Here is a 27316-nt window from a genome sequence, read left to right on the forward strand (position 1 = left end):
AAAAGAATGATTTATATGAAACGAATCTCTCCGTTTTATTTGAGAAGGAGAGCGCAACGTTTGCTAAAAATTTTCGTGCGTGGCAGAATTTGAAAGTTATTTTCGTGTCGAGTTTTCTCGTAGTTTCTACGAGAGAGTCAAGTGGCTCATATTGCGTTATATGTGGTTGTTTCAGAAAAGAATCTCTTTATTACATTCCATTTTAGATTATCTAACGATTATCTGTAGTTATCTACCTTCTCGTATTGACACATCTCATCCACGTGGTTTACTGAAAATCAATAGATTTAAGTGTTTTGATTTAATTGTTTAACAACTGTTTTGTGAAAGAGTCATGTATTAGAACGTCGATTGTGAATGCGCACAGAGTAGTACGGAGCCGTTAATGAGATTCGCCCCAGGAGATATGTAGGTTACAAGGAGAGGTTAGAGGGCTTAATTCCTTTTCGAAACTCACATTTTTTGACCATCGCATTTCATGCTGCGAGACGTCGTGTCATGCAAATTTATAAGGACTTTGAACCCTTGCTTTTTGTTCTTTATTAGGTTAGTGCATCATGTAAATTTATAATAATATCTTCCTAATTACATAACATTTGTGATATGTTTTGAAAGGGAATGTGTCATAGGTCATTGCCCTCTTGATTAAAATTATTATAATATACTTTGCCCTGATTACGGACTTAAAATGAAAGATCTTTCGCAGGAACTCTCAGTCGAACGATAATGTTCACGTCCAGAAGATTGCTCAAGATTGCTGCTGTTGGAACAATCGGGTTCGGCACCCTGGCATCTCTCAGGGTGAACGAATATGACATTGGTGCCATTGGAATCGTGCGATTGAGCCGAGCCGCGCTTGCGGTGTTCAAGATAGGCCGGCATTACCAAAAGGAGTTGTACAGCAGTAAGCTGGACTGCAAATCAGTGGAATACCTGCAGCTTAAATCCAACGTTCATAAGTATGCAGCGCAGAAGCTGTTGGAACTCTGTTGCGCCAACAAGGGGGTCTACATCAAGGTGGGTCAGCATGTGGGTGCCATGGATTACTTGTTACCCCAGGAGTATGTATATACTATGCGAGTGCTGCACAGTAAGGCACCCCAGTCTTCGTTCAATGATGTACTCACTGTGATCAGAGAGGACTTTAAGAAGAACCCATATGAGATATTCCAGAGCATCGATCCAGAACCCATAGGCACTGCCAGTCTTGCACAGGTGCACAGGGCTGTGCTGAAAAACGGCGACATGGTAGCAGTGAAGGTACAGCATCGCTCTGTCAAGAGTAATTCCTACGTCGATATTAAGACTATGTCAGCTCTGGTGAGCATCACGTCCCTGATATTTCCGGATTTCAAATTCGACTGGCTGGTTAAGGTGACAAAGAGGAACATCCCGCAGGAATTGGACTTTATGCTCGAAGGTAAGAATGCAGAGAAAGTGGGGAAGCTCTTTGCTGGTTATCACTGGCTGAAAGTGCCGAAGATACATTGGGACGCATCATCGCCCCGCGTGCTCACGATGGAATTCTTGGACGGCGGACAGGTGAACGATTTGGAATATATACGGGCTCATCAATTAAATCCATACGAGATCAGCAGCAAGCTCGGCCGTCTCTACAGTCACATGATTTTCATTGAGGGTTTCGTCCATTCGGATCCACATCCTGGTAATATTCTAGTACGCAATCGAGACTCTGAGGCAGAGATTATATTGCTGGACCATGGTCTCTACGCTGATCTCACTGATCAATTTCGCTGGGACTACTCGAAACTGTGGCTGGCGATCCTCGATGGCGATCGGGAGGCCATGAAAAAGTACTGCACGCGTCTCGGCGTCCCCGATTACTACGGCCTACTTTCATGCATGGTATCCGGTAGAACGTGGGACACTATCGTGGCGGGCGTGCGTAAGACTCGATACGACGCCCGTGAGAAGGCGGAATTTCAACAGAATATCCCAAATTTGCTACCACAAATCAGTACCGTGCTGGACCGAGTTAACCAACAGATGCTACTGGTCCTCAAGACCAACGACCTGATGCGCGGTATCGAATATTCGCTGCGCACTCAAACCAGGATGTCAGCCATGATGGAGATGTCCAAATGCTGCGTGCGTTCCGTGTATGGCGAGAAGATCAGGCAATGTTCAAACACGTGGAACAGATACTGGGTGTCGATCGCCGAACGTTGGGCGCTCCTCAAGCTGTCGTTTTATTACATGTATTTAGGCCTAATACATTTCAATCTGAATAGCTCGGTCGAGTCTCTATGGACGAAAGACTTTTATCCGTTTTAACGAACTCCTGTTTAGATTGAATGTATTTCTAGACATAAATTATCACACTCTTTAGAAAATGATTTTTTTTTTAATCAGAAAAATAGTGGAAAAATTCTTTCTCAAAGTCTTATATAATATAATATGTATTTTTCACTAATGATAAACGATAAGTAATCTGAGATTCTGTACATAACTTGTAAAATACGTACATCTTGTTCGTTGCTTTATATATCAGTCATTTTTTACCTATCGTCTACCTCTTAAATAATCATTCGAAGAAAATATTTATTTATTTAATGAATAAATAAAATAAATTCTCGAAATCAAATATAATTAATTATATAAATACGATTTGATTTTTTTTAAATAAATGTATATTTATCGAGAAAGATTTTCGCGCGTGATTTTTATTTTATATGTACACTAATTACAGTAAAAACCAGATTTTTATTACACTGATTACAAATTTACTAATTTGTCCTGAGTACTTTGCTTTCTTTAGCTAATCGAAGTTCCTCACGAAACTGTGCGTATGATGCTTCCCTATCTTTTAGAAATTGCGCGTATTCCTCTGGATTTATTTCGCGCACAATCTCAATGCCGCATGTCCGAGCGATGCCAACCAACATTTGACATATCTGTTCCAGGGACAATAATGCATTTGGTGGATCTTCCGCTTTGATCTTAGCAATCTCATATAAATGTTTTAGAGTTATTTTGCCAGCTACTTCGCCTGTAAAAAAATGTAAATTTATGAACATTTTATTATTTTTCTTTTTGGTGATATTGAATATTTTTCTCTTTGATGATATTGAATATTATTTCATCTACATTTTCTTTAGAATAACAAAAAATTAGAACAGTTTCATATCTCAAGCATAAAATGATAAATTCAGGATTAAAAATCCAAATATATGTTAATTAAAATAAAGAGATCTACTATACATACCCTTCTTAAATTTTCCCTTTTGTATACCAGCCGCCTGTTTCAAATAGTATGTCGTCGGTGGTTTATGGATCACTAGATCGTACGTTCTGTCCGAATGTATCTTTATGCGACAAGGTAGAGGAATGCCTTCTTTGATGTCAGCTGTCCTCTTGTTAAAATCTTTGCAGAATTTCTCAATGTTTATGTTTCTCTGGAATGAAAAATCATTCATGTTAGGCACCAAAAATCGCGATTAATATCGAGAATTATGGAAAAAAGATAAGAATTACTAAAATTCAAGAGACGACAATAAAACGCACTGCAAGAGGAAAGGGATTAAATATATCTCGCTGGTGCACGATTTTCATGAATCCTAACCTGTCCGAGCTGAGATCCAAGCGGCGGTGCGGACGACGCCAACCCGGCGGGAATGTCCACGCGCAACTTCGACGAGTGATCGATCTTCTGTATTAGCTTCTTAACCATTTTCCTACCCATTGATTTCGACATCCTGTCGACGTGCTTGTACGCTTCGTTCAAAACTTCCCAGGAACCTAACCTCTAACGTAACAGAGCGCAAGGTTTCGTCCGTATTTTAATGGAGCTTGGTGAGGTAGTGGGAGGAAGGGATTTCGACAATCACTTTAAGATCTATCTAATAGATGGCGCACGCGTACGTTTCACGGTGGCGGCATTTCGTATTTCAAAGCGCTTGTACTACACGTGTTTTCATACTTTTTTAGGAAGGCAAGAAAGTGTGAACATCTAAGCAAAAAATGCACGCGGCTTTTTTAAAGGGTACACCTGCGGATTTTCAAATTGCTGTAACTTTTTTAAAAATAGACGTAGAGACGTGAGACAAAGACGAATCTTCTTCATTTCGCATTCCGCAAATGTTTACGTTGAGTACATACATTCTTATCATGACACATGTCATGATAAGTATATACAGGGTGTCCGATATGTCAAAATAAAGTATAAAATATCTCGTAAACTATTAACTTTTTGATATTTGTACATTAATATTTTTTTATCCAAAATAAATAGAGAAATCATACTGTGTAACAAAAAATATATAATTCCATTAAAAAAATGGCGATTATAAAAATCGTGACGTCATTGCAATCATGGTCTCCTCGAAGCCATACATGGAACATTTTTCTTTAAAATACATTGTTCAAGAGATGCTAAAATGTATTAGTTATTAGTACTAGTTAACTAAACTAAATAATTTAATTCATTTTTTTTTTTGTAATTTTTATGCGTTCTGCATATGTCTAAACTCTTTTACGAAATAAATTTTATGTTATGACACTAAATAACAATAATTTTCTTAGTATTTTATTGATCTTAGATTTATATATAATTAATTTTGAATATTAAAAATTTTTGTACGATAGGTATGTGTTACATTATAGGGAAAGCAGGCTGAAGACTTTGATGGTTCTAACAATCCGGTCGTCGCAATTAAAAGAGCACGAGAATTGGTGAATTTAAGGATCAAAAAGATTTACGTCTTACAAATTCATCTATCTTTGAAATAAATCCTAATATATCTGAAGCTTCTTCTACAGGTACGTCAGGAAAGTTACTTCTCGGTGGATTGCCGCTGCCTTCCGAGAGGAGACGAGCGTAAATATATTTTGGCTCTGCCGGGAATCGAATCGGGGGGCCTCTATAGCATAGTGGACCAATGCATTGTCTACTGTGCCATGCTCGACTCCTCATATAATCGTATGTATCATATAATCGGTCTTAATTCGTCAGATCATTGATCTTAATTTGTCAATTTAGTGACCATAAATTAAATTCATATTAATAAATAAATTAATAAGTACTAAATTAATTTGCATGTTGGGAAATGCATTATGATTAGTTTAAAAATAAATTGCGTTCAAATTTTTATTTGATAAATTTTAAATTTGATGGCTATTTTTTTCAAGAATTGTCATATAAGAGTAATGACATTATTTATCGATACAATGATAGAATTAATTTCACCGTTGTTCTAATAGACATCACCACAATGTTTGATCTTAGCGAAATGCTATAGGATGTACAGTTTAGGAATTTAATTTGAACTCGAGTGATTAAAGTATTCAACAACGTTGAAAAGGAACGAAGGAAGATGATCATCGATCAAACTTTTATTGAAAAAAAAAAAGAAAAGAGCAGAGAGCTTGGCTTCAAGTTTGTTGAAACATGCAATCTTACTACCGCTCCGCCCCTTCATACTTAGACGAGTAAGTGGTCTAATGTTCTATATAACTTTTTTAATTTGTCTACTTTCTACATGCGCGGATATTTTAGAGATATTAGAATACCACAAGCGCATGTAATACATACATACGCCATTTATTCCATACGTTATACATTTTTTAATAACTTATAAAAAAATATGATTTAAAATTTATTTATATATGCATTACATGTACTATATTCATCAACTCTCTAACAAAAAATTAGAAAAATTGTTTTTAACTTTTCACGTAAATGGATATAAAATATGTTTTTTTAAAATTAATTTAACTTTAAAAGTGAACATTTTCTAAATTGGAAATCAAAATAGATTTGTAAAAAAATTAAAATTAAAAAGTATATAATATTAATTATAATTTAATTATAATATTACATTTAATTAAAAATTTTTAATTTACGTATTAAAACTTTTTAATTTAATTTAATATCTAATTTAAAATGGACATTTTCTCTTGTGAATGAGAAATATTTGCATAGAAAACATGACGCATGAAAATATAGATATAATTTTATTTAAAAGCCATAACTCCTTCTAAAGATTTCAAGCAATATTTGATTTGACAATTTAATATTTAGTCGCAATTTTCAAAGAATTGCAGAATAATATCGAGTGAAGTTTCGACAAGATCTTTGAAACTTTTTAAAAAATTGATGCAGCTCCTTACTAATAAATATAATCTAGAAATACTTTTACCTTACCAAATCAAGTATGTTAAAATAAAAAAGTAATTAATTAACATTGTTAAGGAAACTTAGATTTCTTAATAAATTTGAAATTGAATATAGATCTACAGTTTTCTTTTATAGTACATAAGTATAATACATAAGTAACTTATAAGTTGTTATATTTCCTTCTGTCATTTTCACTGAAATTATCTTCTAAATAAACAAGAAGTAAAAATGTTTGTACATATCTGTGCAATCAATATTATCATCCATTCGATTGACTTTTATGTACCTGGCGCCATCGCATTTAGATTTCTTTTCGAGAGAAAAGAAACAATCAATTAGGATTATTCTCATTAATTCCGATCGTTTACGTTAACTTTTCCGATAATCGGGGAGCGGACCTTCCCCGAAAACTTTCCCCAGAGCATCCTTTACGTCTTATTTGTCGGCAATATTTGGTAGCAAACATGCGAATGTAGTTTCTGAGTCCATCGACCGCAAATACCGAAGGCCGAAGAGCAAGATCGAGGATAGGGTGGCCGCGGCTGAATACACTGCCCGTGTAGAATTCACAGGGGGATGAGAGGCCAGGGGAACAGTTTGGAATTAATCAGTATTGGTCTTCGGTAAATAACCGTAACGAGGATCCCTCGGTCAACTCGGCGAGCTCTCTAAGAATTCGACGAAAGACTACAACACACGCCGAGGACGAACGATAATGAAGCCCGAGGCTTTTCCGATAGCATTCGAAAGAGAGGCTGGTAATTTATTTGGCAGGGTAAATTGCTGTATATTCCTTCGCGAATACGCTAGCGTTAAATAAAAATGAAGCTGTTGAGTATTATTTAATTTTTTGCTCCTCTTTGGAAAAAGGATGCAAATTGAATAAAATTGATAAAAATATATTTTACAAATTATTACATTTCCGGAATTCTTTAAATTGCCTATATTTGTTGAAATTTTCTCTATTCTCTTTTATTTACGCCTGTTTATTATTAACATATCTGTTATACGTATTCATTATATTATTGTATTTATTACATTAACGTATTATTTATTTCTTTAATTTTTATTATATGTATTTAAAATCGATATACATATACATACATATATCGAGATAGATTTTCTTTGTTCTTTTATCGCTAAAATTCCATGAATTAGTTTACAAAGGGAAACTATGGATATTGAAATAATATTGATTACATGTAAATGTTTTGCAATACGTTACATCGAGAATATTTCAATTATTAACCATTCGGCTAATTGGCAGAATGTAAATGGATAGCTGATTATATGTACGTTGTTTATCACATAGTATTATTGATATATTATATAATATAACAATAAGTTTAATAAAATTATGTTTCATGCTACGCGCGATTTGATATAATAATGATTAGATCCGTTAAAATAGAAAAAAATTCGCAAGCATATCAAAATTAATTACCGAATAATAGAGCTTTTGATTATGTTAAGTTAATTAGAAATAAATTACAAGAATATGAAATTCGTAGCAATAATAAATTTATTAGAGATAACAAGCCATCTTTAGAAATAATAAATCATCTTGCAAACGATAAATTAAAACCGTTTCAGGATAATACATTATAATTATTTGTTAAAATAATTATAATGTATTAGCAATTTATCATTATTAATGCAACAATTTATTATTTTCATATAATTAATAATTTCCAATACGAATAATAAATTTTTAATGCATTTTTGCAACGTATACGTTATCACATTTCATTTATATTTTAATATTAATTGTAACAAATGACAAATGTTACACAACTCGTTATTTCGTGCAATTCCTTATTGCTGAATGTTTCTTCCGTATTCCCTGGAGATCTTTCGACTTATCGACTTCTTCGCCGTGACATTTGTAGATCTCTTGATCCTCTAAATCCTCGTGATAAGAAAAATTAGGAGAACCGCGTCCTTTTGCGGACAGGATCGAGCGGGAGCAAATTACAGCGGTCATCCATAAATCCCGTATCGGGGACTTTGGATTCTGAGGGAGCTTCTTCCTCGAACGACAGAGCGGTTCGCTCGTTGATTACGTTTGCATCGAGATTGATAAACCGTTGCGGCCACCAATTAGCTTTTTTGCGCGTAACGCGCCTCCGCGTATATTATACATTATCTTTAGCCAGTTTTGGAGTAAAACTTCGCCGACTTCCTCCCGCCGATGATTTATGTCCGCGCCGTTTAACAAAGTTTTTATTCGCGGCTGGAGTTGTAAAGATGATTTATTTGCAGCCATCGTAGATTTTCGCGGGATTTCCCTTCGACGTGGAAACGCTCGCGGCGTCTGATGACGCCTTTGTGGCAATCGTATGTAGAATAAGGATGCGTTCTTTTCAGAACACCATGAATACCAACGGTACTATGAACTTCCGGCATACGCGGGAATTTCGTTTTTTTTTTCTTTTTTTATTTACGTTCTCATCGGAATATCGCAAACTGCTATCCAGGCATATACGGACAGATCTGTGTGTAAGATCTGAAAAAAATGTCTAGTCTGTTTAGTCTGTTGTCATTTTTTCGGAAACATTTATCACGGACTAGACGAATTGGGCCATTTTTGTTCCACGAACGCCTCTTCGTTAGAAATACTCCGCTTTTTAGCACCGAGATGAATTTTGAGATGCTCGCGCTTTCCGCGAGAGCGACTCGCGGCGAAACATAAGTTTCGTACACGAAGAGTTTTGAGCATGTAAATGTATTCGTCGACTGGTTGCCGGCTGAGTTTGTGCGCGCAAACTTAAACGTACGCGGCCAAACGTGAAATCATAAAAGTTTTCAGTTCGAGGGGTGGATGGTAACGGCGGCACCAAGACGACATCCGAGGGACGGATACATATATAAAAGCGAGCCGATACCGCGAATTGCCGTGGTATATTTTAACTCATAATCGCTCGAAGGATTAAATTCTCGCTCGAATCTTCCAAATTCGCTGTTTGAGTTTGATCCTGATCCTCGCGCGACTTCTTCTAAGTCCTCCAGCCCTTTACGTGTGATTCGGAACGTTCGCCACAGAGTGATCCCGATCTGTCTTCTATCCTATCTCTAAGGTAAATTATCGAACAAATGAAAAATTTCTTCTTTATTTTTTTAGGCAAACAAATTTATTTCGACGAAAGTGTCAACGCGAGATTCTGAATAATTAGATTTTAGAAATTTAATAATCCTTTATTATTAAATTTATATCTATAAATTCGAAACTCATTCATATCGCAAATAAAATAAAATATAAATGTTAAAATAATTATGTTTGTAAACGTGCACTTTAAAAGTGACACACTTGTGATGATTTTTATTATTCGAGGAAACATCACAATTTTTTGTCTCCCGCATTATGTTAAGAACACGCGACGAATTATCCTTATCGGATGGTTAAGGTAAGATAACAGACAATTGCGTGTAAGCTAAATGTGCGCTGGAGAAATATGGATTTGTACCAGCTTGCAGCCGTTTATTTGGAACTGCTGTGCTTTTATCTACCGCGTATATTTTTATCCTCGTCCCATCATTTGGCGGCAGGGAAAATGCAGCGCGTAAACGCAAATCGACAATAGCGCAGTAGTGCATGCGAATGGCAGACGGTGCACTTTGCATCTCCAATGGCCAATTACGTGCTCACGTTGCTTGAAATACCATGCCACATTAAAGCGATATACTCCAGCGAGGAGAGCAAAATTTACGTAATTTATCGTAACTCACTGTCGTTCGTCCGACGAAGAAGGGTGTATCCAAATGTTTCCTTCGATACCGTTAGCATAATATATCGCTATTAATGTTTTCATTTAAGATTACAAGAAAATTCATCGTAAACCGATCGGAAAGACATTAAGATTAGCATTACCCAGCAAAGGATTTCAATTATTTGGAACTAAGAAATTTAATTTTGTTCATTCGGATTTCTTCGAGAATCTCCCGATGCTTTAATCTTTTAAATCCCTAAAAAGAATTTAATTAAATTGACAAATAAGAGTGATCTGAAAGCGAAAATCTTTTAGTGTAGCGTTCTATACGCCAACGCAACGTTCTGAATAACTCGACCGCGGCGGCGATTCCGCGCATTTAACGGCAGCGAACCGTGGGGATGCTGCGAGCGAGAAAATAAAAAGAATTCTTAGAACCCATTCAAGAAGATCCATGCTTCGCAACAGGGAAAACAGGCCGCGCGAGGATGTTGCTAGTTTCTCGGTGCGATGTAGTTATGCTTTATGCGATTTACTTCGTGATGCCGCTCTCTCGCGTTCTCGTTGAGCTTTTCGCAGGATAACGCGCGCCGTACCGTCGCCGCACGCAGGAAGAAAACGCGAATTGCCCCATAAAAGCAGACAGAGGACCTTTGAATAAGTGGATCAGCTCGCGCGCTCGCGTAAAATAAACGTCGGACTCTTCGCGCAATCTGCTTTCCAATTTACGGGACTAATATCTCTGTAAAAAAAATTTGACGTCAAAAATTTTTTACAGGAAATTGTAATTTATACTTTGGCAAAAAATTTAGGAAAATTGGATCGCAGCGTGGAGATCACAGAGAGGCCAAATTGGATCGGAAAATCGATTTCATAAGAAGGAAGATACGAGATAAAAATATACAGATCAAATGTGTGTTTTCAGACTTTTATGTTTTTCGAGCAAATTCGACTAAAAGTAAAAATAAATAAATTATACATGTGCATATGTTGTAAAAAAATTCTTTTTTACATGAGTTCTGTATATTCTCATGACGAAACAAAGTTTTGTTTATTCTACATTTTATCCGACCGTTTTATAAAGCTTGTATAATACAAATCTATATGTACCATATATAAAATTAATATTCTTCTAAAATAAAGATATACAAGTCTCATACCTGTGAAGATGGCGATGATCCGTTGCGAGTCAGCGAAAATGAGACACATCATAGAAAGGGTTGTAACACGAAAAAGTGTTTTATTTATATACAATATTTACAAAGGCGTAGTGAATCAAGTGGCTATATAAATGACTTTGGTACGCTTGAACGCGTGCAAAACGTGGCGCAAGCGTGTGGCTTCTCCTCCTTCATCTCCCTGCTCCCAGTCTGCATCAGCCATGGTCCAGGGGCCTCCTATACCCTGTTGAACGATGGTCGACGACCCGGAAGTTAGGCGATGCAGCAGACGTTTGGATCTTCCCATCCATCCGTCTAGACTGTCGGCCGCCCACTTCTCTTAATGTCCCGGCCGACGTTTGACCCTTAAATGCAGCTCTCCTGAATGCTCCTGCTGATCGACTCCGAGTGCGGCCTTTGGAGACTGTAGAATGTCTAAATGGACCGAGACGAAAATAAAGTGAGAAACCCGAAAGAATCAAACGACTTTGAGGGAGGACCTGATTGACCGTAGAAAATAAAATCATCGCTAAAGTTAAAGTGAAATTTTCGCTGAGCGAAAAGTTCGAGATTTGCGCAATTGTCTTATAATTTACAGTAAAATTATCCCCGTTTGTTATTCATTATTTTGCCATTCATTATTTTGCTTGTTGTTAATAAAGCAACTGTTATAGAAGTTTTTAAATTGTATCGAGAAAAGATATAGTGGTTCCATATACCACGATACTGTCCTCATCCAATATATTATTGTTGGGTTAAATCGAATTTGAAAGATATTTGTCTAGGGTTTAAAGTTGAAAGATCTGTTTTAGTAGAGATATATGGTAACACTTAGAAAAATGTAGAAGCTACGAACAGGAATTGAATTCGATCCATCCGCGGGAAACTTCTCTTATTCACCGGACCAGCATAGAATTTTTATAGAGTGCTCTCTCTCTCTCTCTCTCTCTCTCTCTCTCTCTCTCTCTCATGGTATTTTTATAATATTAGAATATGCATATATCACCAGAGATGGATTCCACGAATTTTCGACGCATCGAAAGCCGAAATTTAAAAATACATTTCCGAGTAAATAAACTTTATTGTAACCGCATGTAGCATGCGGATGTGCAACTTGGAGTCCCCAAAAATAAATTGTGCGATATCTTCATATATCAAGATTCCTATTTTTTTCTTCATAACATAGAATTTACAGAAAGATTTAGAAATCGAAATTGTAAAATAAAATGTTTGTAAAAGAAAAATATTTTACGATGTATAATATTGTAATGTATCGTGAAGAGAATAGCGACAAATGTGGATCTTCGGGATATCTTCAGATTTCGATTATTATGCTCATCCGTTATCCAGAATAACTGTGTCAGGCGCAACGGAATGGTTCTCGTTCGCTAAATCTGGCTCACAAGAAAACGGCGATAAGCGGAATCGTAAAGCAGACTGGATCGAATTCGAAAGTGGTTTTCTGTGTTAGGAGCTATCAGAGAACCATACAGGTATACGCGTTCATCGTAGATCGCCTAAGATCAGAGGTTCCCAAATTCCGCGGCATCATGCTTTCTTTAAATATTTTAAACATCTCTTTGTTCTATTGTTTTTTCTTGAAAACAATGTTACAATAGACACTTGAATTCAGTACGGACACGTAAAAATCCCAAGCTTTTTTACTTCATAAGAGATGATTTTTTTTTTAGATATATTCCAAAATTAATTTAACCTTATACCCCAAAACTTTTTTCTCGACCAAATTTATCTTTTGATAAAAAAATTTAATTAATATTAATTAATATTAAATTCATATTAAAAATTAATATTAAATTAATATTAATTTTTAATATTAAATTTAATTAATATTAAATTTAATTAATATTAATTTCTTGCCTCGAATAATTTTTTTTCTTAGAGTTTCTACGGTTTTATAATTTATTTCAAGAGGGCAATTTCAATTCGGAGGCCTCCACTTTGGGAACCAATGCCTTAGACGAAATCGGATTACTCACGTTTGGCGATGCTCTCGGATAATCTGAATCTTCTAGGACGTCGTGGGACATCTCGCGTCCTTCTAGCTGACGTGGTCTTCGTGGCAGGGACCCGTAACGAGGAAGCTTTCTGTCTGGAAGAAGTCCCAGGACGGACTTAGCGTCAATCGTATAATCGGTTTGAAGTAAGCTCGCGGATTTCGTAAAGTATTTTGAAGTTCTCTCGATGGCAACTTTAGCGGCTCTCGCCCTCTTCTTGGACGGCGTTCCCCCGGTCGTTTCTTACTGTTTTGTTTGCGAATGCCGAAAGTTCGCTGCTCACGAAGGGGAATTGAGGGTACTTATATAGAACGCGCTACCCCGCACTTTGCAGGAAAAACCGCCCGAGAACTGGGTTTACCAGCGATAATTCATACAAAAATGATGAAGTGCGTTTTAATCTTTCAAATAATCTACACTTGTTACCCGATCGGCGAATATTTCATTCAAAGGTGTAGCACCGTTATTAAATTATTTTTGCTCGACTGCTTTTAAATTCTATTTGAAACGTTGGATTTAATTACCGAGTTATAATTTTAACAAAGTATTACTGGTAAGATGTAGAAAATCGTGTGTGTGTAAATATCATAATTATCGAATTTTCCGATCCGACGAAAGTAGATTTTAAGAGTGCTTGAACGAGCATAATAGAAACTCATTTTCCAAGATATTTCAAGAATTCAGTTTATGGATTAAGTATAGTTACTTTGCCTTAAAGCATAATTAATTCTTGTTAAATATTAATGAATTACAACAGACGCCCTGTTAATTTCCGCGAGGAAAATGAGACAGGCCTAGAGGTGTCTCGAAAAACACTGTTGCCTCTTTCGAAATATTCCGCAAATGCGATTCTTTAGCGTATAGATTACCAGATGTGTTCCCCGCATATGTATGCATTCTCGTGCTCCATGTATATGCATATGTCGATACGGTACGCTAAACCCGCTTGCATATTGTACGTGCAATTTTCTTGAGAGTACCGTTAACGCATGCTAGCCTCTAGCGATCTCAAGGTAAAACCCGATATTCTTAAAATCCTCATACAAATGCGCCAGTTCCATCAGTCTAAGTACAGATTCACCAAATAGCATGGTTGGTTGCATGCCCAAATGATATGCCTCCTTTCTTAAAGAGGAACGCTTGTAAGATTTGGAAATGGTAAACCTCAGTCCAATTTAAAACGATTCGATCGTTTGACAGTAAATTTTCTTATGAGGTTTCGAGAAAAAAAAAAAAAACACGATTTAAAAAAAGGCCGACAGAAATTTATCTTTACACATTGTAAATATGTTTAATAATTTTGAAATCAACTTTTTGCTTTTCGTTCTATTCCTCATGAGCGGATTGAATATCCAAGTGACGTGATCTTTCTAAGTATGTATTCTTTAAGAATTGATACGTTTGAGATTAGAGAAAAGTGAAAGGAGATCTCCGAGATAGTTTTCGAAATAACTTTCGTTAATCCCCTTTAGTCCATCTGCGCTTTAACGGATAATCGTATATCGACACATCGAGCAAGCTTACCAGTGAGATGATTGGTCAAGGCCGTCGTGGGTATGAGATCTGGGTTGCCGTCTTCCTCCTCGCCCTTCCCCGCGAAAGTCGCGATGCTAGGCTGCTGCGGCGGCTTCGGCTTCGCCGGGGTGGCCGCGTGCCTCCTCCAGAGTGCCATTAGCACACCGGTCACGATTAACCCCAGGCCGGTTGCCGTGCCACCAAGTCCAATCAGGATCGGTGACATGTCAACCGAGGACGTCGATTCGCCTATAAACGAAAATCTCTCTTAGTCCCCTCGCTCGTAAATAACTTTTAATGGAAACCCCTCTCTGACTCCCTCAAATAAAGATCATATAAATTTAGATGGATTTTATAGTGTATTTCTGGTACGTCGCTATTATCAGAGAAAATGTACGCCTATTTATTACACGGACGTTGTTATCATTAATGCAAACGCTATTGTCTACTTTCGCGAAGATAGTATTCCATTTTCAGAATGTGATGTAGAATTCCGGCTCTTCTTTAACGAGTTCTGCAGCCACACATTTCAAGAAAAAGTTCTGACAAGTGTAAAAATATGAATGCAACGAGGTGCCAACTTCCTGCTTTCGTTCTGTATTGTGTTTGGTGTCGGGATATTAAAATACCGAAGAAAAATATTTTATAAATCTTATACTGTATTTCTATCGTCGCTGCTAGATTATCATTGCTGATTCACAAATATTATTAAAGAGGTATTTATTTTTTACCTGAACCATTATTTAAATAACTAACTAGCATACCTATACATATTTCTAAAATTATTATTTTTTTGATATATTACCAAAGCTATCCCTCTCTCCCTTCCTCTCAAGTTATCAATCTGTCCATTCATCCATTTGATGAGGATGTATTTCCCTATTGCTCTCCTCTTCAGGCACGACAGGCAAATCGGCACGACAAATCGCGCGCGGCGCTTAAGATTTCGCGCAGTAGTTGCGGTCAGCCACGGATCAGACGCGGCCGGGCGTTCCAATTTGTCCGGCATCCCCTCGGCAGAGACTCCCGCGCGTCGGCACGAGCGTAATCTGTTTCCAATTAAGGCGCGGCGTCCGGAGTCGATCGTTCCGAACTTCGTGGCAGGTTGCATTACGGTGGTCTAACGCTGCGGCTGATTTGTGAGTCGCTCGTTTCGCGCGAGGGAGGCGAGAGGACGAGAGGACGAGAGGACGAGAGCGGCGAGAGGGCGGTGGAGAGCTGCGCGGCGGATTAGGAATAGCTCCGGCTCTGCGGGAACGACGCGCCCGACACTCGCAGTCGTTTCCGCGCCGTCGTTAATCATTCGGCTTAAACCGCGACGTGGGTGGCGTGTAAGCGCGTGTGTGTACGTGTGTGTACACGGGGCGTCCTAAAGTTACCCGCGCTCTCTCAGCTTCTTCGGTTAAGCCGCCTCGCCGACGAAAACTGGCTTACTCGACAAAAATTTAATCGACGACGAATTATTTTCGACTGACTTGACTCCAAAAAGCGGTTGAGGTGCGAAATTTTATGTAATAGTAATCGTATAAGAATCGTACGAGGACAGATAAACTTTCTGCAATTATCAAGATATTTCTATGAGCTTCTGTCAGACTTTTTATGCGATAAAGACGGGAAAATTTCAGGAATTCTCGCTGCAAACGTAATTTGAAAGTTTATAAGTGTCTTAATATAGCGCATTTCGCGGCAGAGCTGAAACCTTATATTAAGATTCTGTTAAAGTTCGCTCGAAATTAACCGAAGATTGTAGATATCACACGCTCGCAGTCGGAAGATTACGCGAAGTAATCGGCCCTATATCCAATAATCCTTATGGCTATAAATTTTTTAATCGGAATTTTCTTTCGCAATTTTTAAATTTTCAACATTAGGTGCCTCGCTAACTGAATCTCAAATTACGTTTTCGTCAGTGTTCTCTGCAAAATTGGATAAAAGATAATACAATATTTGCTATAAAGCTATAAATTTATAATCCATTTATTTTAGTCATCTACAAAATACGTGGAAGATATCGATATGGTAACATTTAATAAAAATTTCACCGTAAGAGCAAGTCTATCAGGGGTTCAGGCGTGAGAGGAATGTTTTCTCGGGACTTGATATAAACCGGAACTTGATACAAATTGCGAGCGTCGTATCAAGAGCTGTAATTCGATCACCTTGTAAACTGGTATCCACTGAAGCTGCGCGTCGCATCGGCACTACGTCGCAAACAACTGGCCAGCTAATTTATTTCCAATTAACAATCAAGTTTCAGTTAAATGCTAATTAACAAAGCACAAAGCGCATCTATTCTCAGCCATTGGTTGCAAGGTGTAATTGAATAGGAACGAAGCACCGAGGAAACACATTAAAGGACATCGGATTGGTAGGAGAGCACGCTCGTCCTTTCCCTTAGTCCGTAACGAAGGACTGCGTCCCTTTGCTTTGCATTAAAACGAGGCTCTGTGGTATGCGGCCTGCATCTCGATTTCGCGATGCTTCCCATTGATAGAAGACCTTCCCGACAAGTTAGAGAATAAGTTACAAAGCAAATACTTTTAAATGCGACGTCCTTTCTTCCGTCTACGCTGCTGGAATATAACTAAAATTTAAATAAAGATGTACAATCGTTTATAGCTCAAATTATTTCGAGAAAAAATGATATTTCTCTAATCATCCTTTATTTAAAGTGTATTATTTAACTGCAATATCTAATCAGCAAAATTCCCATAATTAACTTCTTTCTTAATAATTCTTTTTTAAATCTCAAAATTTTATTTTTTATCTCACTATCAATTAATTTCAAATTTAGAGTAGTAAAATTCTAATTGCGTACCGTAATCAATCGCCGTGATATTTGTTGAAGATTAACACATTGCCGTTCAAATTTTCAAGAGAGAGAGAGCCATGACGCTTCAAAATCGATTCAAAATCGATTTACATGTCAAAAGGGATCATATATTTATAATTCAGGAGTTGCATTTGGCTTATTCTTACCATATCTCTGCGGTTGGATGTTTTGTTCAAGGATTAACGAAAGCGACGATCGTTTTCGATTAGCGAAAATCGTGCTTCCAACGGGTGTCGGGAAAATGGAGGAGAGCGGACGCGATGCGGACGTGGCGGAGAGCAGAATGCATAATAATGGCTCATAAATTTTGACGCTCATAAATTTTACGCGAGGGTCGACCGCGCATGTTTCAGCGAAACCGGCAACGAGCTAGACCAGGGTTAACCTAGCGCGCGCGGCGAACTGTTCAACAGGGATCATTTGCATGTCGCCGCCAGCATTTCCGGTCGAGATAACGTCACGGTCATCTAAACTGAAGGACAAAACTATGACGCGCTTGTCTCCCAAATATGCGAACAAGAGCGAGAAAAACGTTAATTATCAACGCGTCAGCTGAGAACTTTTATGAATGGCGGTACGACATATTTTTGCGACACACGTTCGGAAACAGTTGTAACTTTCTATAATTTCTGTATTAGAACTTCAGTGGAATAAATTCGTTTAATGCGTATGATTTTTTGGGCCCAATTTCTTTTTATATAACTTATCGGTTCGCGAGATATGTGAATGTATGATAAAAATTTCATGTTAACCAATTTTACAATAATTACATTTTCTGCATCCTATAGAAAAAAAGTGGACTGCGATTCGCTGGATATATACGGAATTTGCGGGTGCACCGTTTTATTAAACCACGTTCGCTCGGAATCTTTTGTAGTTAAACAAAGCGGAACTCTTCATCACTGTAATTTCTACAGTACACACTTTTTTATCGGGCACTCTTTTTTAACAATGCGGAAGTTTATACACAGGAGTCGCTAGAGTGTGGATTCCCCACGCAATATGCGCTATTTTTACCACGTCGCATTTTTCGCCGAAGTTTGAATAACAGGCGAACGGTCGGCTGGCCGATCGATAAGCTGCGATTTGACGCGGACGTCAGCTCGCCGGGGTTCGAAAACGGAATAAAGAGCGCGCGATGAAACGAGGAAAAAAGCTTTGGCTCCAGTGCGGGTTCGGGATATCGATTCTATGCACTCAGGATTATTTGCATCGCGAATGAAAGAATTAAGGAGAGCTCCTCGGAATTTTCTCCAGTTGTTTTCCATAGATTTTCAGCTATATGTATAATTTATGACTCTTCTTACCGTGTCAACCGTACGAGCTATATAAAATCACGTATAGAAAAGAATGTACATTTTATTCCAACACTTTGTAACGCAAGGAAAGTATACTCGTATTATTTCAACTTACTTAGAGGGCAGACACTCGGAATGAGATATTTATAGTTTAACACTAAATTATTTGACCTAGTTTTTCTTTTCAAAAGTGACAAGAGTAGTCGGTTAAAATAAAACGAAAGTTTGGCGTTACTAATGCTAGATTCCGCGACGAGTGGTTATTTATTTTCGGATCGCATCGTTAATTATCAAACGCCCTAAAATCGTGGCGCCCTTTGCGGCGAAGCACTTTGAGCGAGTTATCTCACCACTTCGATTATCATCCTGATTGGACTTGGTGAAGACTTACCGGTGAACTTGGCTACTCCTTTCAAGACGACCTCTATGGCGTACGGGTCGCTCGAACCCTTCGCGTTTACCGCGTAAAGGGCGACCTTCGCCGGTTTGAGCATCTGAAACTCCCAGGAAGGAATCGATGATTCCAGACGTCGTTTGCCCACGATGGCGACGAATTTCTGTGGTAGACCACCGTCGTATCCCTCGACGCAAGATATTCTCACCCAGGAACCGTTCAGATTGTAGGTCGTACAGTTCTGCAATGGGTAAGGTCTGCCTGCGAAAGAAGATGCGACTTTGGAGATGGCGAGAGCGAGAGAGAAAATGCGATCCCCGATTAGCGAGGGAGATCGCAAAGTCGCCTTCAAAGGAAATACGTGTCCGTTTTTCAAACGAGATCCTTCTCATTCTGTCTCTCATCTTTGCATTCTACTCTTTGCGTACTCATATCTTATCTTTTATATATTGATCTTGTGCGCTTTAAAAATTTTTTCAGTTTTAATATCATTCCACGCATGTGATAAATATAAAAAATACAGAAATTTATTTTTTAAGAAAATACAACAGTTTATATAACTTGCGAATGTAAAAAGTATTCCATAATTTTTTCGATTTTTTTAACTTGTATCAATAATATATATCATATTTTTAAAATAGAGATATCGATCAAATCTTGGGAAAACATTGCCAATATTATTTCGTATGTTCCACACATATTAATAAAAATATCCACCTTATAATATTTATTCAAATAACTAACAATCGGAAATATTTATTATTATGTAGAAATTTAAAATGGTATATATAAAATTTTTTATATATTCTGCTTCATGTAAATATTATATTATTTAATATAATTTATTCTTTTATTTGTTTAATTATTTCTGTATTTTCTTAACGACTAGTAACGTTTCATTATATATGCTATTCTATACTTTCGTTACGTAACTCCATTTATTTAAGCTTTATTTTAATATGTTGCGTGCCTGTGCCTTTTCTTCTTTTCTCTTTTTTTACAACAAAAGCATTGAGCTTAATTGTACACACGAAAATTGTGACAATGAGAAGAAACTGAGAGAAATTGCCATGGGATGTGCAAACTTTGTTTTATTGCTCCCTGGAAATTATGCTGCGATGCCGGTCCGGTTCAGGATTATAAAATTATTGTGTATTATCGACTATGTCGATGGCACATTAATTGAAAATTTACATTATACAAACACAACTAAAACATTCTACCAACTCCCAATAATGCTCTCTTTTATCTCTCTTTTATCGTTTTCTTCTTCTTGAGAATATTAAAAATATTCATTACCAACAACCGGATAATATCAACTTTTCAAAAACAAAAATTTCTATAAAATTCTCTTCTTTAAAAAACACTTTAATGACAATAAAAATTAATTTCATTTTAATATGGCTATAACGACTAGTTTATATTAGTCCATTTCCTATGTCATTTCTTCGAAAGAATATTAATACATGATCTTATTGCACGTACTTTACTTAACTATTAAAAACTGACATAATGTATTTAAAACTAAATTTGACTCACATTCTTTATCATTCATTTTTTATCACATTCTTTATCACATTTATAAAATAATAAAATCTACGGTGCTAATACAAGAATATGAGCATCACTTTTATTTGTTATGGAGAGCATCACTTTTATTTGTCATGAAAAGGAAACCTCTATTGAGCTAAGGTTTTCCCATCTTCCCGAAAATACTGGACTGGAGGTAGCGTTAATGATAACCGATTTTTCTCTCGTGAATTCTCTAAAAGTTTATCGTGGTCGATAAACGTCGCATTGTTGCAAGTGCAGCAGGAAGGATACGAAAAATCATGGCGGCGCGCCCTGTCGACGCGTGTTCCTGCCATTATTGCACGGTTTCGCCGCATTTATTTTTCGCCGTGCATCGCGCAATTGCTTTTGCCATCGCTTTTGCCATCGCTAATCTCCCGGAAAGTGCAAAACGGAAGAAAATAGTCCGGCGGGAGGGAATCTAATAGTACCGTCGTTGCTCACAGACGGCGGCTGCGGATTAAAGCGTCGGTTAAAGCGTTTCTTTTTCGTCATCTGCTTTATTATCCGTGGTCATATCGCGTATAACTGGAGACCGTCGCTTCCGTTCCCGCGGGAGAGAGAGAGAGACGGTAATTCATAATTATCTCTCGTTTTCCTTAAATACAAAATTACGTCGAATTTAGAGGAAATTTATACGGGCTTTTATAGTACTCGGATTTGCTTCGTCCGTATATTTTTTCGACGATTTCATTAGCTAATTATTTTTCAGAGAAAATTTCGTTTAATATTACTGTGACTCTATTTCAATCTTCAACATTATAACTCCCTCTATTATTATAGTTTTAATTAAATTCCGACTAAAATAATATTCCCTTGAAAAAATATGATTTTACCTATTTACTTTAAAGATCTAATTAATTAAAGATGTTTAATTATTGTTTATATATTCTATTATGTACGTATATATTCTTATCGTTAGTCTGGCCTTTTCTAATAATAATTCTTTAAAAAAAAAAAAAGAACAATAGAATAATAAGTGAAGTATCCTGTGACAGTTAGCTCAATTAAGAATTCACGCGTGATTAAAAGTCATTATCTGGAAAAATATTGAGACTTTACATTTTGACAATCATGTGTCTTACTTCCGCGAATTACGTCGTATTAATTATATTGGAAATTATATTTAATTCTTATCTAGAACGTCTCGCAAAATCCAAGTCATTGCTGTTTGTCCATAAATTTTTTTGTTCGTTCGAAATTCTTCCTTCCTAAGAATATAAGGAAGCGATGACGGTTCTGGGGCGTATCGCGTTTACAATAGATTTATGACCGCTACAGCCGAGAGCACATTCGCGACGAATCGAGGTCGACCTTATCACTCCGCTCCTTCGTGGCCGCCTTAACGCAGAGATTACACGTTACATCGCGATATCTTGGCATCGTGCGCTCCTTGTTTACAATCTCTTCGAGGCCGGCTTGCAGGAGAAGATGTATCAAGAAGTAACAGCGCCCGCGTTATCGTTCTCCTCGTATACTTGCGTCACTGAGAATTACGTTTTGTCGCTCGCATTTGACGAGAAACGTTCGCAAACTGCCGCCCCCGCTGATACCGAAAAGTTCGTGAAACAACAGAAAGTAATCTCGATATAATTATTCATCTCCGTTAATATTTACATTCAGGATTGGCAATCGTTCTCTGAGATTAAATTTATTTAACACAATGTAACAAACTAAACAAGATTTTGCTTGTAAAAACACGTGGGAGAGACGCAATAAAGAAAAAGGATCAAACAAAGATAACGAAGATTCTACTCAAAGTTATTCTTATATTTTATTTAAATCTGAAACTGAAAACTTCCGGGATATTTTACATTTGATTAATACTCATTTCTATAGCAAATACACGATCAAAATATTACATATACGAGCAACATTCATTTGGATCGTGTATTGCAAAGTTGTCGATCGGTATCGACGCGAAAGGGAGAGTCCACCACTAGTCCAGGGTGGACTCACGCTACGCGTGAGAAAACTGCCGCCTGGCCTAATTACGTAAGGAGCACATCGGGCCGGCACGCGAAATAAATTATGCGTCCAATTACCGCGGCCGGACGGATCCGTGCCAAAGCGGAGAAAGTATAGTCCGCGCGACGTTTCCGCGCCGCGACATCGCATCCCGTGGACCAAAATCGATTCTCTCGTCCGTCCGAGCGACGCGACGCGGCGGTGTCGCGGGTGAACGCCGAGAGGGACCGCCGCCGCGCGAAGCGGACAAAACTTTTCCGGTCGGCGCGGAGGAGCCGGCACGACGGTCGACGGCGCGACAGGCGTTATACCTCGTAATGAACATATTCAATTACGGTTTTCATTAAATTCCCGCAAAAAAAGCGCGCGACCGACGCGCGGGCGAATTTCAGCGTGGCGTCTCTCGTCGTGCCACGTCGCGTTGTTCTCTTTTTCCCTTTTTTCCCTTCTTTCTGCCTCTCCTCTCCTTAATTCTCCTCCGCGACCGTTCCCCGGAAGCCGCGCGAATCGCGGCACGAGTGGAAAGGCGTATGTGCTTGGCACTGCAAGTTTTAATCTGTTTCGTTGGAGAGATGTGTATTAGTTCGTGCCTTATATAAAGCAGTTCTTATAATAATACGGATTAAGAAAAATATGACGCGCTGGTAGTAGAATGCCTTCTACCCAGGAACTTCTCTCCTCTTCTATCCTCGTAAGGAAAGAAATGGATTTCGAGCGAGATTGAAAATTTCGCGTTTCACTATAAACGCGGAAATGTAATCTGTGCAGTTGCAAATACGCGATCGATAATGTTGAATTTTGAAAAGCTGGAAAGACCGGTTTTGCAAATATTTATCCCCGCGCGATGCATAAGTTATTGTGGTCGGCTTATAATATGGCTCTGCGGGTATTATGTTACTTAATTGCAAAATTAATTAAAAGATGGTTTTAATTACGGCGCTATAAACTGTTAAATTATTCGGATGCAATAATAGTTGCGTCCTCGCTAATTATGGATTAACATTTGTACACATAATAATAACGCGTACGGTGAATGCGGAGCGGTATAACAATTGATAATGAATAGCAATCAGGCGGAACACGTATCTCGAATAGATAATATTGTCGCACTCTCTGGGGGAGGTCTGTTCGCCGTTTTATAAATAGTTAAATGCGTTAAACAGACTGCTTTAGATTTAAACAGGAAACACATTTTGCGACATGAAAATACGAAAGATAAATCTGCATTATTCTGTAACTTTTACGGGCGCAAATAATAATTAAAAATTATTATTCTCTGCAAGAAATAAGTATTATCAAACCGACAAAAATCGGAAGTTCATGCACGCAACATATGAGAAGATTTTCACTATTTTGTTTATTTTCCGACTAAAAAACATGGCAAACATAATTAAAAGCTTGAATGCTCTAGAATAAAAGGATTATTTAATCATCTATGTACTAATTTTGCATTTTTAATTTTAATGATTCTAGAAACGTACCTGTTAACAGGTTAATATTTTTGTGAAACATACGATCGCACGAGCGTCGCCAAGAGATATTTAAACCAATAAACAATTTTCCAGCAAAAGCCGGAATTGCACTATTGCAAGTTGAATATTTGTTGCGCGCTGGCAACCGATAGTTTATAGATTCTGCAAATCTGCTTCGTTGTTTTTTTTTTTTTACATATGTTCTCCGTTTAATAGTATTTTGAGTTGTGCAAACAAATATAGATTGAAACAGATCAGTTCTGACATAAAAATTGAGTTTGGAAGAGCAAAAATAAATACGATTTATATCGAGCGGCAATATATCTAGTACCATCCTTTCTAATCAAATTAATAGAACGTTTGTCAAAACGTTTAAAAGATATATAAAAAGATAGATCGCGTTTTGTGATTCGCAAACTAATATTATTCTCCAACCAGGTTTTTCGTTACTGCAATTTATATGTGTTCCACGTCATTAGCCAAGAGTTTCGAACGTTTCTTCGTAGCTAACAATTAAGGCAAAAAAGGGATAGCAACTAAACTCGCACGAACCTGCGGCGATGATTTGATAGAGGCAGGGTTGCTTGGAGTGGCCGACGGAATTGCTGGCCCAGCAACCCAGGACCCCGTAATCCATATCGGTTAACGGGGTGTAATTAAGCCTGCTGGTTGTGCCCTCGTTGGTGAACTTGGTGGACGGAACGTCGCTGAGGTCGCCGCTGTTGTTGAAGGTCCAATGGAAGGTCACGTTGGTGGGGCTGGCCTCGACCTCGCAAACTAAACTTATGGTCTCGTGCTTGAGGGCACCGTGCACCTCTTCGGGCATGTTGAACGGCGGCGGGGTGGCGTTCTGATGCCTCCAGCCTCCGCCCGAGTTCAGCACGTGCTTGCAAACGGGCGCGACTGCGGCATAACGTATGGATTTTGGCACCTTACTACGTATTCCAAGCAGGAAATCACGAGAACAATACGATCGAGATGCACGTGGCAAACGAGGGAAGGAGAGAAAAGCGGAATGTACAACGAGACAAGTATAAATTCCGAATCGGGAATGTAACCAAGAGCGTACCGTCATTGTTTTTATCAAAACAAAATGAATGTACGTGACGTTAAAAATAATGTAAAGTCACGAATTTTTATATCAGATTTTTTTTTAATTTTTTTATTTTAATATCAATGGGAATCTTAATTTTGATATTTGGGAAATTGACAAGATCTTTAAATTAACAAAGACCTAACTTGGAAATAAATTTTCTTAATGAAACGTATTTTTCAACTATTTAGATATAATAGGTATTATATTAACATATTAATAACTAAACACCTAGTTAAATGCTCGTTGTATATTCAAGGGCGTTTGCATGCAATATATTAAATTTAGCATAATACATGGAATAATACGAGCTATGCGTGTTTGGTTAACCAAAATACATGCGAAGTAAGTCACCGCAAGTTGACCCATGATTTATTAGACAATTTAATTGGCAATTATATGTGCCGGTTCACTGAATTGACATATCATTATTATCGTTTTGGAGAACCGTCACTTACAGCTATACATGCACGAATGATAAGATAAAGATGGCGCACGATATATTTCAAGCTATTTTTTTCACCGAGCTTTAAATCGACGCACGCCAGATAAGGCGGTAAAAAGTTACGACTTGCGACAACATTTGCCGCGCAAAACTACGCAAAAATACGCTGCGGCATTTCGAGCGAATGCGTTAAATTACCGAAAAATATTCGGACGTTGTTTCGCCGTGGCGCACTAGCGCAATGAAACACGCGGCGGACAAGAGTTCTGGCTCCGTGTGATTCTTTCACATAAACGTTTTATATATATATATATATATATATATTAAACGTGACTGCGGGGAGATCGATCCACGGATGAAAGATCGATAACTATTCCCTGCGGGGGCCCACCGCCGACGTAAAACTGGCCGTTTTATTTATACTTTCCGATACTGCAAAATCGGAGCGCGGGAATTTACGCGACAGCGTGGATATTCCGTGAAATATCGGACAAGTAGTAGTGGTCGGTTTGTGGTCAGCCGCGAGGTAAGGGCCGCACGGAGGAGAGATCTGAATCCCGTATATCACGTTTCGCGTATCCGAATCATCTTGATTTTATCTCTCGTTTTGCTTCTAAACCGTCTCATCATATATTTATTTTTAATCCAAATTCAGTTCTTCAAATTTTTTCAATCTCAGGGAATTTCGAATCGGTCGCCGAATAGCGAGAAGAAACTGACGGCGCAAAACCACCGGTTCTACTAGCGGCGTTTCACATCGTGAGGGAGGAAGTGCCGTGCCACCGAGGCCATTAACCAACGCTTTCACGAGGGTTTTCACCCTTTCTCCCTCATTCACTCAAGCTTTCTCTCTCTCTCTCTCTCTCTCTCTCTCTCTCTCATCGTCGGGCAAGTGCGCGTAAAACATACTTACACATAACTTCGAGATTGACTACGTTGGACTTGGCGCGGCCCTCGACGTTCGCGGCCATGCAGGTGTATCCTCCGGCGGACTCTCGAGTTATGCTCTGCAGCACCAGCGAGTGATCTGAGAGAACTACCCCGGCAGTGGCGTTGTGATGCAGCTCCGCCTTCTGAATAAGCAAACGAAATCGGGTATTTGAGCGACAAGGAACTGCTGTGCTGCGCGCGCGTAGAAATAACCCAAATCTCGAATTTTCGCGTATCCACATAAATCTTGCCTGAGAGAGAATAACATTGATTAGGATGACATACAAATTTCTAGACAACGTAACAGTCTAGTCCAGCCTGAACCCTCAACCTTCAAAATCAATTTAAGCTAATCTAATACAAGCTTGCAGCTCTGAATTTGAAAAATGTTTCGTTTGATTTATATTTAAATGCGGAACAAATGAATTCCAATATGCTATTTTAGGAAACATTAAAAAAAAAAAATTAAAACAATTTATGTTAACGTTAACACATCAGAGACATCCGTGAAGTTGTCAAATAACAGGTGAGGCGATCACTTTGCAGGTGTTTTTCTCTCTCAGCGTCAAATTTGCGCAAGGCTGAACCAACGGCTTTCTCATTGTTGTCTGTCACAAATAAACAAATTTGTCTTAGTCTTGGCATTCAGCGGCAAAGATCGTGCCGCTCAGAAGGAAACAACCACGGCCCGCTGCGGGTTGTCGTCCGCTTGAGAAGGTCGGACAAAGGGAATTTACGATGTACACTTGTCCTCCCTCTATCTTCTCTCATTCCTATT

The 27316-nt window shown here is 38.0% G+C and overlaps 3 protein-coding genes across 7 annotated transcripts in view; 1 reads left to right on the forward strand and 2 right to left on the reverse strand.

The window, feature by feature from the left end:
• The first annotated feature begins 58 nt into the window (after window positions 1-58).
• Window positions 59-2730, forward strand: Adck1 (aarF domain containing kinase 1). 3 transcript variants are annotated; one of them, XM_011631654.3, is made up of 2 exons: window positions 59-425; window positions 707-2730. In XM_011631654.3, exon 2 carries the CDS (start codon window positions 727-729, stop codon window positions 2293-2295), a length of 1569 nt encoding a protein of 522 aa, XP_011629956.2. In that variant the 5' UTR covers window positions 59-425; window positions 707-726; the 3' UTR covers window positions 2296-2730. The 3 variants fall into 3 exon arrangements, with proteins under 3 accessions (XP_011629956.2, XP_011629954.2, XP_011629955.2); XM_011631652.3 differs by having other exon boundaries at window positions 60-408; XM_011631653.3 differs by having other exon boundaries at window positions 406-546.
• Window positions 2669-3828, reverse strand: mRpL11 (mitochondrial ribosomal protein L11). The gene is made up of 3 exons (XM_011631651.3): window positions 3584-3828; window positions 3227-3416; window positions 2669-3010 (listed from the first exon to the last, which is right to left on the reverse strand). The coding sequence occupies exons 1-3, from the start codon at window positions 3713-3715 to the stop codon at window positions 2748-2750; spliced, it is 585 nt and encodes a 194-aa protein (XP_011629953.2). The 5' UTR covers window positions 3716-3828; the 3' UTR covers window positions 2669-2747.
• Window positions 3829-11063: 7235 nt separating this feature from the next.
• The window catches only part of LOC105422335 (nephrin), a 194161-nt gene continuing 177908 nt past the window's right edge, over window positions 11064-27316 (reverse strand). The window contains exons 10-15 of one of the 3 annotated variants that reach the window (XR_016138043.1): window positions 26522-26681; window positions 24623-24973; window positions 19056-19319; window positions 14543-14782; window positions 13001-13109; window positions 11064-11438 (exon numbers count right to left, since the gene is read on the reverse strand). Coding sequence is in view for 2 of the 3 variants with exons in the window: in XM_089071341.1 (XP_088927467.1) it covers window positions 11370-11438; window positions 13001-13113; window positions 14543-14782; window positions 19056-19319; window positions 24623-24973; window positions 26522-26681 (1197 nt within the window). In the remaining variant the exon portion in view is untranslated. Of the gene's footprint in view, window positions 11439-13000; window positions 13114-14542; window positions 14783-19055; window positions 19320-24622; window positions 24974-26521; window positions 26682-27316 lie in introns of all 3 variants that reach the window. The other 2 variants (XM_089071341.1, XM_089071342.1) reach the window with 2 other exon arrangements.

The sequence above is a fragment of the Pogonomyrmex barbatus genome, unplaced genomic scaffold (genome assembly GCF_055798465.1).
Source record: "Pogonomyrmex barbatus isolate J1 unplaced genomic scaffold, ASM5579846v1 scaffold11, whole genome shotgun sequence".
Classification (NCBI taxonomy): domain Eukaryota; kingdom Metazoa; phylum Arthropoda; class Insecta; order Hymenoptera; family Formicidae; genus Pogonomyrmex; species Pogonomyrmex barbatus.

Coding starts and splice junctions, on each gene's coding strand:
- mRpL11 (XM_011631651.3), bottom strand. CDS start 3,715: ATGTCGAAATCAATGGGTAGGAAAATGGTTAAGAAGCTAATACAGAAG. Junction 3,417..3,583: donor TTGGATCTCAGCTCGGACAG/GTTAGGATTCAT, acceptor TTTTCATTCCAG/AGAAACATAAACATTGAGAA. Junction 3,011..3,226: donor AAAGGGAAAATTTAAGAAGG/GTATGTATAGTA, acceptor ATTTTTTTACAG/GCGAAGTAGCTGGCAAAATA.
- Adck1 (XM_011631654.3), top strand. CDS start 727: ATGTTCACGTCCAGAAGATTGCTCAAGATTGCTGCTGTTGGAACAATC.